The 19,415-nt window shown below is 52.4% G+C and overlaps 1 protein-coding gene across 2 annotated transcripts in view; it reads left to right on the top strand.

The window, feature by feature from the left end:
• Nucleotides 1-4,868: 4,868 nt before the first annotated feature.
• Nucleotides 4,869-19,415, top strand: part of ATL1 (atlastin GTPase 1) — a 33,874-nt gene continuing 19,327 nt past the window's right edge. Inside the window, exons 1-4 of one of the 2 annotated variants that reach the window (XM_072865084.1) lie at nucleotides 4,869-5,072; nucleotides 16,343-16,590; nucleotides 16,935-17,069; nucleotides 19,195-19,299. In XM_072865084.1, coding sequence (XP_072721185.1) covers nucleotides 5,039-5,072; nucleotides 16,343-16,590; nucleotides 16,935-17,069; nucleotides 19,195-19,299 — 522 coding nt within the window. In that variant the 5' untranslated portion in view covers nucleotides 4,869-5,038. The remainder of the gene's footprint in view (nucleotides 5,073-16,342; nucleotides 16,591-16,934; nucleotides 17,070-19,194; nucleotides 19,300-19,415) is intronic. The other variant, XM_072865085.1, reaches the window with a different exon arrangement.

Here is a 19,415-nt window from a genome sequence, read left to right as displayed (position 1 = left end):
CCTTGCAGGAGCAGGAGAATTAAGTAAGATATAGCTCAGACCCTCACGCCAGCTTTAACTGAGGTCCTTCTGCAAGGATTTGTTTTTCACGGAAGGAAGAGGAGCGCTAGCGGCTATACATTATTTTTGTGTCACCCTGTTTACGTAGATGTATCTCAGGAGACTTTGCAGCTGATTGTGCTGTTTGCATTCAAAGGAAGGAAACCAGCTGGATGCCCTTCCCTCCCACGTGCACGCGCGGGAGGGCAGAGGTGAGGCAGGCAGCTCCCCGACAGTAACTGCTCAGCATGAGGATGCCGGAAAATGTGACCGTTCCATTAAAAGCAGAATTAACAAGGGGACTTCAGAGCACTGCCTGGAACCCCGGCTGCTCCCCCTGTTTCCAGGTGCACGAACCTGGCTGGAACATATTGCGAATATCTTGCTGAATCGTGCAGGCAGGTGGATTCGGTTGTTTCTGCCAAGATGCAAGAGGAGCTGGAACCCTTTCCCTGGACGAGGTGTATCTTCAGGGGGAAATCCTAGAAACAAACTTGGCACACACAGATTTTGGCTTGGGTTTAGTAAAGCCACGTTGCAAAAAAAAAAAGAGACTGGCGAGGAAGGATGTTTTGAATACAGCATCCATCTGCCTGTCAGCGCAGGAGAGAAAGAACAAATTAAAAACATTATTGGAAATAAATGGGAAGTTGGGCTTAGAAGAGATCTTACCGACCTCTAAAGAGAAATAAGAGGAAGGAAGAGAAATCTCGGAAGGTTTTAGTTAGTCCTGCAATACTGGCGTGTCTCAGTGTCTGTGACAGAAAGGAATAATGTGGGGCTGCGAGGCAGCGAGGTTCCAGATACAGCACCGAGGCACGCGCAGATGGGTCTGCAGTGTTATCTGAACCCACCGCTGAGAGTGGGATGTTTTATTCAAATCCAGCAAAACCTTGCAAGAAGCCCTGAGGATGCTGTTTGGGGTGAGGAACCTACTAGAAACCAGCCTGGTAGTCTAATTCAGGTTAGAAAAGTTGCGTTTGTTTATTGCTGGACTTCTGCAGTTTCTCATCGTTCCGGCACTCAGCGCTGACCGGACGCAGATGGTGCAAAGGCAGCCCCCGAGGTAAAAACCAAGCCTTGTCTCTGAACGCACGCTGGGGTTGGTTTGGTTGAAGTTTTGGGCTGATGGCTCTTTATCGACGTGGCTTTTTGTATTCTTAAGTAGTTCCTTCAGTTTACAGAGCATCTTCCAGAAGGAAGGACCTTCGCACAGACTGATTAAACAAGTTGTTTAATTAACCGCTGAAATTGTCTCCTCTATGAGTGAAATACGATGGCTCTGTTACAGCCATAGTGTGCAATCATGTTTACAGAAGAAGCAGTAAATCCTTTGGCTGCAAACCCCACGTAAATGTAGGCGGTCATAACACTATTCGGGGGGAGAAATAGGAACAGCAGGAATAGAAGGATTTCCTAAGCAACAAAGATCTGCTTCACTTAAAAATATTTCAGTAAGAAAAAACCAGAAAGATGTCAGGAAGGCTTCAGCTTTCAAGAAGAGTGGGGAAAAAGCTGATTCTGTTTTATCACTTTTTGATATTTGCTAGGAATTGTGGCCTCTTAACCCAAGAATAAGGGTACAGAAACTGAAACAGCGATGACAAATCACCGCCACAGAGTGTAACTGCTTGGGAGAAGTCCCCTTGCAATGCTCTTCAAACACAGTTGAGACGTGTATTCTTTTTACTTTCCCATGCAATTAAGCAGAAGCAGTGAAAGAGCGAAGACTGAGAAGGCAGAAGTGATAATAATAACTGCAGGGAAGAAGCAAACATATTCAAGAAGCTTGTCTAACCACCATAAGAACAGATCTGTCGCTCAGGGTTAAGACAGCGCCTTGTCTGTGTCATGGCAAAAAAACCTCGTGCGGATGGCACGGTTTCCCTCAACAGCAAGCCCCGGCGAGTACTTGGTGGCACCTGAGGAAGAGCAGAGATTCTGTAGCGTCCCTTTCCCACCTCTTACGTAAGTATTGCACAACGCGGCTGGTTTCTGTTTGCAAAGGGCTGGGGATATGAAAAGCAACTGTAAATGCTGCCTGGGTAAGTGGGCCAGTCAAATCAAGGTGAATTATGGAACTGCCCCTGCAAGCTGTGCGAGCGGTACACATGATGGATTTAAATCCAGGTTCTCTCCTAATTCTGGGGCCTTCTCAGCACTGTATCTCCTGGCACCCCGGCTTGGGGAACCCCGGCTGCGGTCTCTCTCTGCAGGGTACTTTCTCTTTTTGCCTTTCCCCCATTTAGCATCGTTTTTCCTCAAGAATCCTTCCATTGCGTGCCTGTTCAGCGCGTCTACTGTGAAATTAGCTCTTTGTGATCTGGCAACTCGGGCAGCAAGAACGTAAAGATACTTCCTAGGAAGGGCTGTTTGCAACTGGAAAAATAAAGGAAGGATGAATTGGTGGAGCAAAGGGATGGATAATGGGAGAAAATGAACAAATGCTGAGTCACCCCCGGAAACGAAATCATCTGCAAAACCCCTTGACTTGGGATCATAGGAAATAATGCAGGAAAAAGCCTTGGAGTTCACGCAGACAATCCCCCCAGCACAGCACAGGATCAAACCTCTCCGCTCCTCTTTCATTTTGATACCACGTGCCATAATGGAAAGGGAAAAAATGCCAGTAAATGGGGCAGCACAAGCTTGACCTACGCAGCAGTTCTCAAAGAGAACGAGGAAAGCAGGACCTGAGCCCATCTCAGTTTAATTAGACTTTCAAATTAACAGATCTCCTTTTCCATCCTCCTTTTTTTTTCCTTTCCATTTCCCAGCTGATTTTCTTTCAACCTATCTGAACCCCTCTGACAGTCTCCAGCGTAAGAAATCCCCCCCTCACAACGCCCGTCGTTGGTCTGCCGCTTTGAAGAAGCAACAGGCACATGCGACTTCAGGGATTATTTCTAAAAATCATAAGGGAGCTTCTGCCAAGGCCATGAGCGGCTGAGCTCCTCGCGGTCACGGTGCCTGGCAGCCGTGGGCAGGAGGATTCAGCTGCCCGCCATGTGAGCCGGCACTTCGGCGAGCTGAAATTACATGTTCCGCTCTGACGCTACAAACAGAGGGAGGAAGTCAACGGGACGCACTTGCTGAGTGTTGGAGAAGGCACTTAGAAATTAACTATCAGCAGTTGAACGGGAGTGCAACAACTCATGGCTTTGGCAGGGATGGGCCGCCTGGAACAGGAGATCAGTTCATTTTTGAATGTTTTCCTGCTTTCAAAAATGAAGAGCGGATCCTCTCGGTTCCTGTGCATCCGACAAAGCTGGATGGCCATTGGCTTTCCCTGACCACTGCAGGCCAGCGTGCAGAAATGAGCAGCACTCTCCCAAAAATCTCCTCTTGCAGATACAGTCTGGGGCTCAGTTCCCTCCTCACCCTTCCAGATTTTGGCCCGTACAATCCTCTGGTGACTGTCACATTTCCAGTTTAGAGATCATGCCTCGAGCGCTGGGCCGAGCTTCTTCCACAGAGCAGCACAGGGCTACAGCTTCAGACGAGTTGACTGGCAGCTTGCTGGCATCAAAAATACAGACGAGCGTTAGCTTGGCACGCTGAGGACGAGCACGCTCGCCGGCGTGGCAGTCTGCGGTGTGCGGGTGGGAGTGGGCGAGCTCTCTGTGGCCAGCATTGCAAAGGGCTTCAACGCTTTTCCTGGGTTTGCAGAGTAAACGCAGGCCTGGGAGGCTGCAGCTGGCAAGAGAGCACGGGAAGGCAAAGAAAAAGAAGTCAGAACGTGCTCCCCGCGTCCCCTCAGGTGGGATGTTGTGGCTGAGGGCACAAGGGGCACCTCGGGGCAGCCGGGGCACGGGGCCTGCACCGCTGCTCCCCAGCCAAAGTTTTGTGCCTGGGCGTTCCCATGCGCTCGGGCTGAGTCACGGTCTCACGTGGCAGAGCGCTGAATCGGTCCCAAATACAAGGGGGCAAGCGCTGGCTGTTAGAGGGAAATCTGGAGGGAAGGTGCGTGTTATCAATCGTACTGCAGCTAAATCTTCTCCAGGGGTGCCCAAGCCCAGGTCCTCGAGCTGCACCTTGCCTGCTGCATCTGCACATATACAGCGCATATCTCCTGCTGCCCGTGGATGCTGTGGGCACAGGCAGAATCGGGGGAGCAGGAGCTGGCTGACCCCCACCCCAGGGCAGGATCCCTCCGGTGATTTCTCAGCCCACGTGCGCCTGCGCGCTCGCTGCGTGCTCTGGGAAGGGCGCGTAGCGTGTCTGAGTTCTGCGTGTGCGTGAGCCATGCTGCGTGTGGCTCTGCTTTGGGGTGTGCGTCCCACCTGGGTGCTCTGTGCATGTGGGTGACCCCGGCCGGGTGGGTGTTTGTGTGTGTGTCCCCCTCGGGAAGGTGTGCGTGGGCATGGGTCCCAGCCCGTCCCGTGCTGGGCAGGCTGAGCGGGGAGCTGTGTGCCCACTGCCCCCACGCAGGTGGGTGCCCATGGGGGTGCCCAGTGCCCCAGATGAGCCTTGTGCCCCGGGTGGGGATGCCCCCAGGGTGTGGGTGCCCATGAGCATGCTTAGTGTTCCCCAGGTCTGGATGCCCCCCATGTGGGTACCCCCGTGAGCCCAGGGCCCTGGCAGGAGTGGCCTGGGTGCAGGCGCATCCTGGATCCCCCAGGCATGTCCCCCCACCGTGGGTGGGTGCCCGTGGGGGTACCGGGTGCCCCGTGGGGGGTGGCACCCTTGGGTGCGGCTACCCCGGGCGGTGGGTGCCCCTGGATCTGCCCCTGCCTGACCCGCGGGTGTCCACGCCTGATGCCCCGCGCAGGGGTGCCCTCGGGGGGTGGACGCCCGTGGGCGGGTGCGGCGTGGGCGGGTGCCCCGGGCCGCCGTGCCGTGCCGTGCCGTGCCACGCCGTAGCGGCGGGCGGGGATGCTGCTGCCGGCTCCCCCGCCCGCCCCGCGCCACCGCGGCAGCCGCGCCAGACGCAGCGCGGCTCGGAGCGCGCACGGAGCCTCCCGCAGCCGCCGCGGCCCGGGCAGCCCCGCGCCCCGCCATGGCCCGGAACCGCCGGGAGAGGAGCAGCTGGGGTAGGCGGCGGGGGGCGGCGGGGCGGCTCCCGCGGCGGGGCGGGGGAGGGGGGGGACGAGCCCGGGCGGGGCGGGCGCGCCCCGCGGCCGCGAACAATGCCGGGCCTGCGGCGGCCCGCGGCCCGCTCCACGCCGGGGCGGCCGGGGCGGGGGGCGCGCCCGGCCCCGCCTGGGCCTGGGCCGCCGGGGCGGGGCGGGGCGGCGGTGTTGCCGGCGGGCGCGGGGCCTGCGGCGGGAGGCCGCGGGGGGCTCGGCCGCCCCGGGAGGGGCCTGAGGGGGCGGAGGGCCGCCCGCTCCCTCCGTGGGGCCACACCGGCATCTTTAACACCCCCCCCACCCCCGCCATCCCTTCTGGGCTCTGGAGCCGGCGGCGGGGGCGTCCGGCCGCCCCTCCCTTCCTGCCTGCGGTTGCTGCCTGCTGGCAGCGCGGCCGGGGAGGGGGGCTTTGGGCTGGAGGTGCCCGTTGCTCCGGGGGCCTCGCTGGGGTGCCGGGCGGGCGAGGCGGCCCTGGCCTGGCACCGCCCTCGGCCTGGCGTGTGCGGGGCCCCGCCGCCGCCCCCGGCAGCCGCCTCCGTGGGGAGCCTTCCGGCCGCCCCGGCTCTCCTCCGGCCTGCCTTGGCGTCCCTCGCCCCATCGCTGCTGTCCCCACAGCACCTGCCCTCAGTCCCAGTGCGGACGGGGCTTGTCACCTCAGCCGGGGAGCAGGAGTCCCGCTCACCCCCACCTTCTCCTTCAGACGGAGCCGCCGGCCTTCCCCGGCAGGTCGCTCCTCCAAAGGGCTTTTCACGTTTCTGGAGGCTGTAGGGCTCTGTCGGTGTGTCAGACCCTCCAGAGAGGGGCCATTTTAAATCCATCCCTTGACAAACCCCGCCCGAGCCCAGGGGAGCTGGCAGCGGCGTCGCCGGGGAGCGGAGCGGGGTGGCGGGAGGAGGAGGAGGTTCTGCGGCGTCTTCCTGCGAGGCTTCCCCGCTCCTCCGGAGCCGCCCGCCGGCCGCGGGCCTGGATCCACGGGATCCACCGGCAGCTGCTTCCCCACGGGAGCCAAAGCTGGTCCCACAGGTGGCTGCAGCGGGCAAGCCAAGGGGCTCCTGCCGCCTTTTACCCTGTGTACAGCCAGGGCTGCGGCCGACCTCCTGCGTCCAGTGCTCAGCGATGTATCGCTTTACCGGCTTCCACTGATGCGCTGCTCGTTTTGTGTAAAACCCGATTTTCTACAGCCATTTGCCGTTATTTGAGGCTGCTGAGGAGCATAATTCGTCATTTTCCCTGAGTTTTGTTCCACGCGAACTCGCTCGTCCGTGCTCGTCAGGCAGAGCAGGCGAGCTGAGCTGTGATGTTTAGATACACAAATTGCATTCTAATTTGTACAGATGAGTGTAGTATTTCCCATGATAATGATCGGGGACACGTTTACGGAAGCGTTCGGATAATGGAGTGTGTGATTTGAGCAAACGGAGCGGGTAGTGGTCTTTTTGCAAGAGAGCGAGGAAAAAATGAGCAGCGCTCGTTTGATCAGTGCCATTTTTAACTGTGACTCTTGACGAAGGTCGTTAGACCCTCAGGTAAACTGGAGGGAAAACTTCCCAGTGAATATGCTGACGTTCTCAGCTTTGTCTCACAGAGCTGTCAGTCCCGTCTCTGTGTGTGTTGTGTATTGCACACACGTACACGCACTTGTGCTTTCCTGTCAGATCTTGATAGCATGAGAAGAAAATGCAAATGAAGCCAAAACGGCTATAAATGGAGAAAACATCATCTTGGAAAGTATAGCCTTGATCCAGCAAGCCAACTAGGCACATCCCTCAGTCTAAACATGCTGCTAAGCCGTACTCGAGTGAAATGTGATGTGTCACTGATTTGCTGAACTCTTCCTTAGCGTCTCTGTAAGTTTTGCAAGAATCTGGAACCGTCCATGGATCCAAGTGGATCTCTGTGGGATCAGCCACCTTCTGCTGCAAGCCATCCAGAGCTCAAAATCATACCCTAGCTTCAACAGAGGTTTACATATTCCTAGAGTGATCTCCCAGCACTTTGCCAGGCTGGTTGACATTGCAGGTAATAAATAAGAGAGCAAAATGCCTGTATTTTTTTACTAGGAAAAAAAAGCCCCTTTTAATAAAAGTGTGCATTTATACAACAGAACCTCATTGCCCTGAAAGATGTGTTTACATCCAGTGACTGCAGCATTGTCTGGTGACATCAGTCCATGGGGTGACTCTTCCACTGCTACATTTTTCAGCCTAGCTGGCGAAGGAGGAGTCTCAGGCTTTTACTCAAACTAAGGCAGAAAGTCCTCGCTGTGTTCTAAAAATGGGCTTATGGGTCATTAAAAATATTACGCTATTTTGAAACGGATCAAACTTTGTCCTAGTTACTCTCTGGTTAGTCAGGCCTGAAAACAGGCAACTGCTTAGTGCAACCCTTCTCCTTTGTTTCATAAAAATAATTTGCTTTTTTAAAGGTCACAGAGCGAATTAGGGTGAGTAAGTATATGGCACCCAGAAGAAATTGCCTCCGGCCAGCTATCAGAGCTGGGTTACTGTCACATACACGCATCCCTGGGAGCTCGTGTAGGGGCGTGTAATGCACCAAGTGTAGGATTTAGCCCTGGGCAGAAGGTCAGCATAAGGCTATGCATCGTTTTAAGGCTCTCTTCCTGAACGTGCGAAGCGGTGCGTAGGCCTCACAACTGCTGCTAGCTGCTGGATGAATGGCTGAGGGAGCTGCAGAGGTGTAATTTTTTGGTAAGAGTAAGGGACCCTGCTTCTCCCGAAATAAGGGTTGTTAGTCTAAATCCTCATTGGCACGGTGAAGTCCAGCCAGCTCGATGAAGGTTTATAGTAGGTTATACTGATTTTTTTCTGAAATTCTTTGCGCTTGGCAGTTGCAGATGCTCAGCAGCAGGCTTCCCCATTAGAGTAAAGCCATTGGAGATCTCTGCTCCCAGTCACTCATGTAAACAGCACAGACTGGAACAAATTGTGTGAAATCTCTCGTGTTTCCCATCATGGCTCGTGTTGTAACCAGAATGAGCCACTCATCAAGAATTCAGTTTCAAAACCATAAAAGGGATTACAGAGGTTATATGTACTTCTTGGTCAGGATTTTCAAACTGGATGTGAGATTCGTGAGAGCTCTTAAAGGAGCCCGATTGCCAGGAAGGGCCGAGCAGCCGTTTCGGGGAGAAGGGACTCCTCTCCAGCAGCGGGCAGGCTGAGATCATCGATGCCGCACTTGCAGACTGCACAGCAGCGGGTTAAACTGGAAAGAAAAGGACTATTTTGGTAGTCTTTTTTTTTTTTTTTTAACTGATAGTGCTAATATCCTTTTTGTTTGTTATTTGGTTTCTGATCTTTTATGGTGGATTTTCAGATTCCACTTACTGGCATTTCTTTGTGACTCTGAATGCTGGGAACCTCCTGAACAGTGAAAGCTGAGATGTTTCAGACAGGCGGGCCTTTACACAAAAAGCCACTCAATATGAGAAGATTCACAACCAAATTACTAGCTTGTAAACGAGAAAAGAAAATGAAACGTTGGGACTTGAAAGAAGAGACAAGACAACATTGCAAGGTAGAGACCCAAACCACTAAACATGATGCTTGGTCTTTGTGCCTTTGGTTTTGAGGCAGCAGCGTTGTACAAAGAATTTGAATAGCGTGGTCTGATCCATTACAAGAAGAGCAGGAGCAAGATCAGCCTGCCTTTCCCCTTTTGTGGGAAGAACCGAGATGCCCTGAGCCTGCCTCGCAGCGGTGACATGGTGCCCTCGTCATGCTTCATGTCGTGTCCGTGACGCGAGCGGCTTCGGCGTTGGCTGCCTGCCTGATTAATGGAAGGGGGAAGCAGCGTATGGAGTCGGTTGTACCTTGCTGCATTTTCTCTGCTAAGCCCATGGGTGAGAAACAGCACACATAAATGTTGTTTAGGGCTTAGGTGATGTTCATAGGCAGCAGGCCTTATATTAACTCCCCTGCATCATTGACTGGAACCTTCTCCAGCAGGGGAGTGTGTCTGGTGCAGGTATCATCGTGCTCTGGGAGGCACAGGATGTCCCGTGGATCACCTCCGAAAGTCACTTCAGTCTGGAGAGACCCCAGCTCCTTTGGTCCTGCCAGAAATGCTCACATTTGCTATCAGTTGAAGGAAGGTTAAGTGTTACGGCAATAAAGTAACTGAAAGCAAATTTCCCAAATGGGGTGGGGGCTGCAGAGAAGGCGCTGAACTTTGCCAAGCCAGTAAAACGTATTTGAAGCACTCTATATACATAAACATTTTCTCCAGGGCGTAATCACCTTTCATGCTATATCCTACGATTTCGTGGCACATTTACCAAACTTTATTTTCAGTCAATTTTAACAACAAAAGGGTAAAAACAATTTCATGTCAGAAATGACTAAATCAAATACTGGTTGTGAAGGGAGGCTGGTTGCTGACAGACTGGATGAAGGACGGTGCAGAAAATTCATGCTGGGGGTGAAGCGAGAGTTTTGGAGATGTATTCATGCAAGATGCGTTTCAGTCATTGTGTCACACCTGAATCTGGCTAGGCTTAAATGTGGGTAAGCGAGCAGGCCCAGGATTTGTACCTGACAAATAGATGATGGCCTTTTGGTAGCACTCTCTTATGACGGTCTTTTGACAAACACAGGTGGGAATAAGATTCCCTCTGAGAGTTGCCCACCTTGCCCTTGAATCGACCCGTGCTGGCACGTGAACTGGCATGGACATAGCCACATAGCTGTCTAATGTGACCTCAAACTTCCTGAAAAACTTCTAGAAAAACCTCTGTCTGATCTGCTTTCTTCCCAAGGTAGTTGTGTGCCTGTGTCTCTGAAGCATGCTAATAATGAACTCAGCCTGGGAATTCCACAGCGGTAGGCATGGCTGCTGTTTCAGAGCCAGCTAAGGCACTGTAGCTTCATGTAAGTCGTAGTAGGTGTCATCGTTAAAAAGTTTCACGTTGGATTTTGGCATTTGAGATGTGTCTGTTGTAACAGGTTTGGTGGCCAGTAATCATCCAAGCTCTTGTTTCTGTCAGCAGTCTTTCATGCAGGAAGGTCCCAAACCACTCGTGTTATCAGCATAATCATTCATCTCCTTGTTTCGTCTGCCAGAGGGAAAAGGGGCTGAGTTGGCCACGCTCTAGCTGAAGCTGCTGTGCTGCCAGCTGGATGACTCAGGGCTGGCAGGAAGAAGGTGCACTCTGCATCGTACCACTGCTCCAAAAAAAGCAAAGGATGAGTACCAAGCCTGGCAGCGTTAGCCACCCTCCTCGGTTCCCTGCTGCAAGCATCCTGGGGTGCAGAGAAGTGGGGTGCTCACCAGGAGCACGTGGGAGTGCAGATTGCCTTGGGCAGAGGTGTTAACACTGCTGTGCAGCTAGGTTATAAGAATTCGCCCTGACTTGGGATAGGATAGCTTGGTGATCTCAAAGTGAGACCCCAAATGACTACCAAGTGTGGCCTTCTACCTGCCATTCTTGATTGTTGAAGGCTAATTTTTTACATGACAGTTTTCTTCACCTGTTTTTAAGCAATCCCTGCAGCTCCCTAGGTGGAGATGTTCATCGCGGGCTGCGTCGTTTACCCATCATTTCCACAGAAATGAAGAGCCCGCTTTGCACCTTGGTTCATGACAGAGCTGTGATTGCGTCTGTACATCCAGTCTGGGGAGGTGCAAGTGATTTCTTGCTTGGGCACGAGAAGGTCTGGCTCTGCCTTCCCGTTCACTGCTGCATTTCCCAGACCACCAGCCCCACGTATAAGGAGGCAGTGAGCAAGGCTGGGGGCTGAGGGAGGTACATGTGTACATCTGCGGCTTCAGAGGGGCTCGGTGGCTGTGGCCAGTGTGTGTTACTGATGGCTAGCGCCAGGCATTTCCCCTCCCTGGGTCCTGGGGTCTTCTCACTCTGTGGGGGTGTCACAAATGCCAGCAGAGGTGTGAGCAGGGTGGAGGGAGGGTTGTGTGGCTGTGTAGTCAGCCGTGCCCTGGGTGTAGGAGGTGCAGGTAGGATATAGAAAGGGGAGGTGAACGTGTGTGCGTTGTGAAACCCAGCTCGGGAAGCTTTCTGACCTGCTGGCTAGGAACCCTCTGAGAGCGCGGTGCAGGCAAGACTGCAGAGTACTGATGGGTGTAAGAGAGGGCTTTACCCAGCCAGGCTTCCCTGCTTCGTCCTCTCGAAGACACCCCCTCCCAGGAGCAGCTCAGTCTAGACACCTTATGGCAGCCCTGCGCTGAGGGAATTTGCTAACTCATAGCTGTCCAGGCCAGGCTCCTGCGGCAGCCTCAGCGCTTCGAGATGCAGCTGTGCCCTGCCGTGCATCCTTTGTGCAGGATCCCGTCTGATCCTTTGTGCAGGATCGATGCAGGTTATTGCTCTACAACATCCCCTCTGCCCTGGCTGTCCAGTATATATGCTTTGCTTCAATGCTTTATTTCTCATTTTTCCCTCATTAGCTGGATAAGCTGCAGAGCTCTGCGCAAGCCTGTCTCGGAGAGAAGGAGAGGGTGGCTGGTGCATGCTCAAAGTGGTGCTGCCTTTCCCAGCCTCCTCAGAGCCTTGCTGATGATCGTTGGCTGCTTGTCGTGCGGCGGAGGTAGTCCAGCATGAATAGAGTGAGCAGAACTCATGTCACAGGGGCAGCCGCGCTGAATGCGATAAGTGCAAGGGAGACCGCAGCTTGGAGAGAGATGTCTTTCTTTGCCAGTGCCATTTGCAGAGGGCAGATAAGCTTTCTGGAAGCTGAATCTCTCTGGAGAATGTGCAGAGGGATCAAGCCTGATTGTAAGGTCTGTTCAGTGCTTGGCTCGTGGTATCGTCGGTGGCACTGTGATATATTTGTAATGTAAACAGCTGGGGTGAACACAGCTTCAAAAAGGATCCGCACAGCTATCGCTGCTGATCGAATTAATCCCTAGAGGGCTGCTGATAAGCGACCTAACCCGATCGATGTAGGGATGCTCCATTCCAGGGAAATAACAACAAGTTAAAGCTTCCCATCAAACCTCTATTTTCTCTCCTTGGTAGTTTCTGTTTTTCCACGCAGTAAAATAACTTCGTTCGAATACCCTCAGAACAGCAGCACCGCATGACATCTGTGTATTTTAGGGAGGGGGTGGGGGCCCAGGCTGCAGCCCCTGCGTTTCGTGGGCAGCGCTTGGATGGGTAGGGCTCCTGGGATCCACAAGAGCACAGGAGCAGGGCTGGCAAATTGGCTTTCTCAGGATCTGGTTAGGCAGCCTGTGTTTGCACAGATGATGCCATGGGTCACAGCTGCATTTCATTCTCGGGAATGAAATGTATTTATTGTGCAAACTCATTTAAGGAAAAAGGTGACTTTATTAGTTGGTCTCTGGAAAGCAGTCAGCGTTTCTGTGACCTGTTCTTCCATAGCTAAGGAAGAACAGGCTTAAGCAAGCACTCGCCAAAGGTATGTTGCATAATTAGTGACATGTAATTTATCTAATTTAGTCTTCTGTAGGATCTTAAATACATTAGACATCAGCTGTCAGTGCACACACAGGTGCAATGTGAAATATACTGTTTTAATTTATTTAATTTTAACCAAAAATAAGTCCTAGAGCAGTTGAAGAACGCTTTATTTTTTCCTTAGACTCTAATAAAGTGAGCTGTATGTCCTGTATTATGGGGCTGTCTGTGGGAATTGGGCCATTTCCTTGCTGCTGTCTGACAGCCCAGTAAATATGAATGCAAATTCTGATCTCCTTCACCTTTCCACTTTAAATCACCATATGGAAAAGAGACGCGGATTCCACCCCGCTTTAGAGTCATGGAAATGAGCTGTTATGAAATGGGGAAGAGGAACTGTATCCTGGCAATTTCTGAATGAGCAGCTTGAGAATTGACGTAATTGCAAGGCACCGGGAGAGAGCTGACAGAAAGAAGGAGTCAAGTTAGAAAATGAGTGAAAACAAGAGTGAGTTTAGGAAAGCTTAGCTCTCCTTCCTTTCCCTTTTGGCCAGATGATGTTTCGCCATTGCCAGGTATAACTTCCTTCAAAGCAGGTAACTAATTTATGCCTGAAAGACCAATTAAAATAATTGATTTCCAGTAATGCACAGCCATCTTATAAAATAATCTCTGGCTCTCCAGTATGGCAGATAATCTAATAAACAGAACATGGAAGTTTCATCACATGGAAATAAATGTGAAAGATAGGGTTTTGTCTGCAGATGGCATACATGAAAGAAGCAGAGATAACAGGGCTGAAATTAGTTCTGAGACCTGCTTAGTATAATGCCTTTTCTCCTGATGTCTCCAATGAACTGGGAAATCAACATATCCTGCTCATAATACTTTGCATTTTGCCCCTGTGTTGTGCAAACAGCTTGGCTTTCCTGGTGTTCAGGCGATGGAAGCAAGGACGTCCCCTAGGAGACCACGGCCGCTGTTACCTGTGTCCAGAGACATTCTCCCAAAACCTGTCAATACCTGCTAAAAAAAATGTGCTCCTTACAGATTCTGATGATTTGAAGGGACAACACAATCTCTTCTCCTCTGCGCTGGTTGTCGCTCTTTCCAGCAGCTGAACCGGAGGGAGAGGAAGACCTGGGGAGATCCCGTCCAGGCACCGGCAGCAGCAGGAGAGGGAATCTGGCACCAACTGTCCCTCTGGTCGCAGGATGGGAGGGACTCTCCTCCATCCCCTGTCATGGTGCTCGGATCCTGGACCAGGACTGGCAGTCCATTCGGCTGTCTGAGCTGGGCCATCCCTGCTGCCTTTCCCTGTGCTTGAAGCCTGCAGACAGCAGGGTTTGTGCCCATCTTGGTACCCAGCTGGGCGCTCGAGCTGCAGCTCCCATTACTGCTAGTGTGGGACGAGTGAAATGCTGGTCCCCCTCGCCCTCTGTCTGCGTGCCCGGAGGTGGGACTTTTCTGATCTGGAGAGGTGGCACAACTATGTCACCTGCACCCTTGATGGCTTGGCTAGCGTCAGAAATGTTTCGATTTAATTAGATTTACAATTTTTTTCCTGCCTCTGCCATGAGTCACATCCTATACAAGGATCTCTCCACTGTCCTTTCTGTGCAGCTGTAAAAAGAAAAAAAAAATTGGACTCAGTTAGCTGAGCAGGGCGTTGGGAAACACCGCAGGAGAGGAGGTATTTCCTATCGTAGACTTTATATGGCACTTGCAGCATGGCAGTGCTTAAAAAGAGCACGCGAGCCTGTGGCTCTTTGGCACCTATCCATGCTTACGTGTTGGGAAGATCTTAATGCTGGAAACGGTGTTTGGTGTGTGCAGCAAGACTGCTCTCAGAGGCCTTCATTTTCCAAGTCATTTGGCGATGCGTGCCTGGATCCTGGGTCCGTGTGTTTGAAATGGGAAGGGTTTTTTTTTTTCCTGGAAGCCCCTAAGCCGTGACACGGGGCAGGGGCTGGTGTTTGAAGGGAGTTTGGTGCTGCTGGTCCCTGGCTGCTGCAGTCTGGTGGAGAATCTAGCTTTTCAGAGCGTTTGGGACTTTTGTTTTGCTAAAAAACCTCCAAGCATGGGGAAGAAAAGATCTTTGTCTTTCAACTGTGAGCAAAGAAAGCTCGTAGTATATGCCTGAGAGCCACCAGAAATCCCCTAGCAACCAGGCTTAATGATCCCGATATTTTGTTGCAGGATCATAGGAAATCAGAAACTCTTACAAAAGCACTGCTGTTATTTAAAATATGAAGTTGCTGCTGGAGGCTTCTTTATAAAGAGGCCCAGAATGGGCAAACCCTATTCCTCTTGGTATTTATAGCTTGCCTTTTAGCATGTGCACACATAGTCCTTGTGCTTTGAAACATCTGGGACTGACTGAAAACTGGGTCCCCGAGGTCAGGGTCTGAAACAGAGACCGAGGAGTTTTAACTTCAGGCTACCGTCTTTGGAAACTCGCAGCCTGAGCCAACGAACAAGGAAGTTTTTGTAGAAATGTGGGGGAACTTCCCATCACACGCTCCCTTCCCCGCTGGCGAGGAGATTTCACGTGGCTGTAGGTGAGCTGACTGGCATGATTAATCACCTTCGGCATCCCTTTCCTGTGCTGGGAAGTTTGGACACAACAAAAGGAAAATTACTGGAGCCGGCCTGCTCTTTGCAAACCCCAGGGCTGCAGTGTCTGTGGATGGCAGGTCTTAAAACGCATCCGTCTCCCGTATTGCGGCAGGTACACAAAGCAACCCAAACGGACCACGAGGCCATTGAAAGCTGTAATCATCTCGGCTGCCTTGGCCTGGAGGATCATGCGGGTGATACGTATCTGTCTGGCATTGCCATTGCCGAGCGTGGATGCAGTGACCGAACGCTGGGTCCCTTCCCGTCCCCTCCAAAGGCTCCTGCTGCAGCTTCGCGCTTGTCACTTCTCCCCTGTCCTGGCGGGGACACGAGACCCTCTTGTGAGGCCGTATGAACGCTGCACAGCCTGGGCAGCACTCGCCTCTGTGCCGGGGAGCAGCTCCGCAGGGAACCTTGCCATTCTGAAGTGGGAAAGTGAGCAGTGCCTGTGCTTTGCATATGCTTTCCACTTGGGAGGGAAGAAGTGGCTTTTATCAGGATGGGCATGTGTCTTCGTGGCCTGGTTCCTGCTGGGGCTGTCTCGGGGGAGGCCGTCCATGAGGTCGATGGCAGAAGCAGCAGATTACACTTCGAGCATTAGTGCAGACTGCAGATGGAGCAGGACTCTGCTATTGCTACAGAAACAGCAGTCGCACAGGAGGCATAAAGGCAGTGTCCTTTGATAGAGACAGGAGGTGCTAGACACCTCAGCTTGAATGCTGCATCCATCTTTGAGACAGCCTTCAGGGAGGACCCGGTGTGGAGTGTCCAGAGGAGAGCAGTCAGATGCCCAGTTGACACGGTAGCAAGGGGTGAGCGGTGGGCTTGGACTTCTCTTTTCTAGCAGATAAAAAGCTAAGGGAGGTTCCATGGTAGTCTTTGTGTACGTAAGAAGTTGTTGCAGGCAAGAAGAGAGTGATCTGTTCTCCATGTCAACTCTTGTAGGACAAAAAGTAAGGGGTGTGTTTTGTCAAGGGAGATTCCAGCAGGGAACTCTCTGCCTGCAGGGAGCATGCGGACAGATGGCCCCAAAGTGGCATGGAGTTTCCATCGAGATGTCTGAGGACAGGCTCAACAGACATCTGCTCTGAACAATGCTGTTTTGGGATGGATATTTGGGTTAGCTGGCCTGTTACAACCCTGTCCAGCCCTGCTGTCTGTGATTCTGCACTTTGCAGAAGAAGGAACCTAACGGCTCTTTTTTTACTTGTTTATGCAGGTAGTTTTGCAGAGAAGACTTATGAGTGGAGCTCAGAGGAGGAGGAGTCCGTGAGGAAGGCAGGACCAGTGCAAGTCCTCATTGTCAAAGATGACCATTCCTTTGAACTGGATGAAGCTGCACTGAACCGCATCCTCCTCTCAGAGGCTGTCAGAGATAAAGAGGTCGTGGCTGTGTCTGTTGCTGGAGCTTTTAGAAAAGGAAAATCATTCCTGATGGACTTCATGCTGCGGTACATGTACAATAAGGTATGGCTCCTCCCAGGGGTATGGTGCTGCTGCTCATTGCTCCCATGTACTGCCCAGGGATGAGCTGGACAGGACACTGGCTTGGTGCTCTAGGAATGCTCAAGCCTCTCATTAGCATGGGCTTCACAAAATAACATAGAGCAGATCCTTCCACAGCCCTGTGCACCAGTGGGTCTCTAGTGGACTCGACTTTGGAGCAGAGATGTTCACATTTGCTGCCCTGTTGGAAACCTTTCTCACAGGGGCTGCCCCCCTCCAGCACTGGGGTGCAGGCAGCACAGAGGAAAAGTGTAAAACCAAAGTGAGATGAGAACTCCAGCAACTACTTCTGTTCCTACCTGCAGGAAGCAGTGGACTGGGTTGGAGATTACAACGAGCCTCTGACTGGTTTCTCCTGGAGGGGAGGGTCTGAGCGGGAGACGACTGGCATTCAGATATGGAGCGAGGTTTTCCTGGTGGACAAGCCCGATGGTAAAAAGGTACGTGCTTCTCTGTTGCATAGCTGTCTGTTGCTGGTCAGCTCATTTTTCTCTTCCAGCTTTTGTAAGACTCTCCTGCCGTGTCTTAGGTGGCTGAAATGCCTGTGCAAGTTTAGAGAAGGTCTTCAATACCATATCCCTAATTTAGCATGAATGGGTTTAATGCAATGTGTTGATCTGATGTCTAGGTGTCCCTCTAACTCTGGGTGTCCAGAGTTTTTTCTCTGCTATTCCCAGGGATCTTGAATCTGAGGTCCTTGCAAACTACTCCCCTTTCCTAGAGCAGTAGCTGTAAAATGGAGTGTCTTCATTCAGGGTGGTCAAATACAATGCATACTGGATTTTGGGGCATCCTGCAAATTCAACTTACAGCCAGGAATGTTTGTATTCATCTACTCTTTAATGAAGAGCCCAACACCAAAGTGACACTGAATTATTCACGGTGTGATTTCTAATACTGGCTGGATGTGTTTTGGGTTAAGGAGGTGCAATACACTGCCGTGTTTGGCTTCTGTGGCACGAAGCTAATGCAGACTCAGGAAAAGACCCATCCACACTGACAGCAAGTATTTGAGGAGCAAAGCAGTTCCCTCCTCTGCATTGCATAGCATTCATTTTGCTGCCTGCTGGAGTCATCACGCTGTCAGGAGTGACTGGGGCTGCTCTTTTCACAGGATCACAGAATCAGAATCACAGAATCGTATAGGTTGGAAAAGACCTTTAAGATCATCGAGTCCAACTGTAAACCTGACACTGCCAAGCCCACCACTACACCATGTCCCTAAGCACCTCAGCCAAACGTCTCTTAAATACCTCCAGGGATGGGGACTCAACCCCTTCCCTGGGCAGCCTGTTCCAATGCTGGACAACCCTTTTGGTGAAGTAAAATTTCCTAATATCCAGTCTAAACCTCCCCTGGCGCAACTTGAGGCCATTTCCTCTCGTCCCATCACTTGTCACCTGGGAGAAGAGACCGACCCCACCTCTCTCCAGCCTCCTTTCAGGCAGTTGTAGAGAGCGATGAGGTCTCCCCTCAGCCCCCTTTTCTCCAGGCTGAACAGCCCCAGGTCCCTCAGCCGCTCCCCATCAGCCTTGTGCTCCAGACCCTTCCCCAGCTCCGTTGCCCTTCTCTGGACACGCTCCAGCCCCCCAATGTCTCTCTTGGAGTGAGGGGCCCAACACTGAACACAGCATTCAAGGTGCGGCCTCACCAGTGCCCAGTACAGGGGACGATCACTGCCCCAGGCCTGCTGGCCACGCTATTCCTGATACAAGCCAGGATGCCATTTGCTTTCTTGGCCACCTGGGCACACTGCTGGCTCATATTCAGGCGGCTGTCAGCCAACACCCCCAGGTCCTTCTCTGCCAGGCAGCTTTCCAGCCCCTCTTCCCCAAGCCTGTAGCGTTGCATGGGGTTGTGACCCAAGTGCAGGACCCGGCACTGAGCCTTGTTGAACCCCATACAACTGGCCCCAGCCCATCGATCCAGCCTGTCCAGGTCCCTCTGCAGAGCCTTCCTCCCCTCCAGCAGATCAACACTCCCGCACAACTTGGTGTCATCTACAAACTGACTGAGGGTGCACTCAATCCCCTCGTCCAGATCATTGATAAAGATATTAAACAGAACTGGCCCCAACACAGAGCCCTGGGGGACACCCCTTGTGACCGGCCACCAACTGGAGTAAACTCCATTCACCACCGCTCTTTGGGCCCGGCCATCCAGCCAGTTTTTTACCCAGCAACGAGTACACCTGTCCAAGCCATGAGCAGCCAGTTTCTCCAGAAGAATGCTGTGGGAAACGGTGTCAAAGGCTTTACTGAAGTCTAGGTAGACAACATCCACAGCCTTCCCCTCATCCACTAGGTGGGTCACCTTGTCATAGAAGGAGATCAGGTTAGTCAAGCAGGACCTGCCTTTCATAAACCCATGCTGGCTGGGCTTGATCCCTTGGTTTTCCTTTGTCCTCCACTAATTATAAGTCTGAGACAGAAGCAGTGAGATTCCCAGCACAATAGTGCAGCTGACTTTCATTTCCTCACCCCTTTGGCATTTGAGAGTGATTTTGCTTGGATGCAGATGCTGAACGGGTGCATCCAAGCTGAAGTGGAGCTTTCTGCCTCTCAGGTTGCGGTGTTGCTGATGGACACGCAGGGGACCTTTGACAGCCAGTCCACCCTGCGGGATTCGGCCACCGTGTTTGCCCTTAGCACAATGATCAGCTCAATACAGGTAAGAAGGGCGATGTCTCCAGGAATCAATTCCTAAAAGGTGGTGGCAAAAACCCAGTAGCTTGGCACCAGCCTAACACAGCAGCTAGCCAGGGCCTTTGGTGGGAGAGACAAAAG

This window comes from Ciconia boyciana, chromosome 6 (genome assembly GCF_034638445.1).
Source record: "Ciconia boyciana chromosome 6, ASM3463844v1, whole genome shotgun sequence".
In the NCBI taxonomy this organism is placed as follows: Eukaryota; Metazoa; Chordata; class Aves; order Ciconiiformes; family Ciconiidae; genus Ciconia; species Ciconia boyciana.
This window is presented reverse-complemented; position numbering and strand designations above follow the sequence as displayed.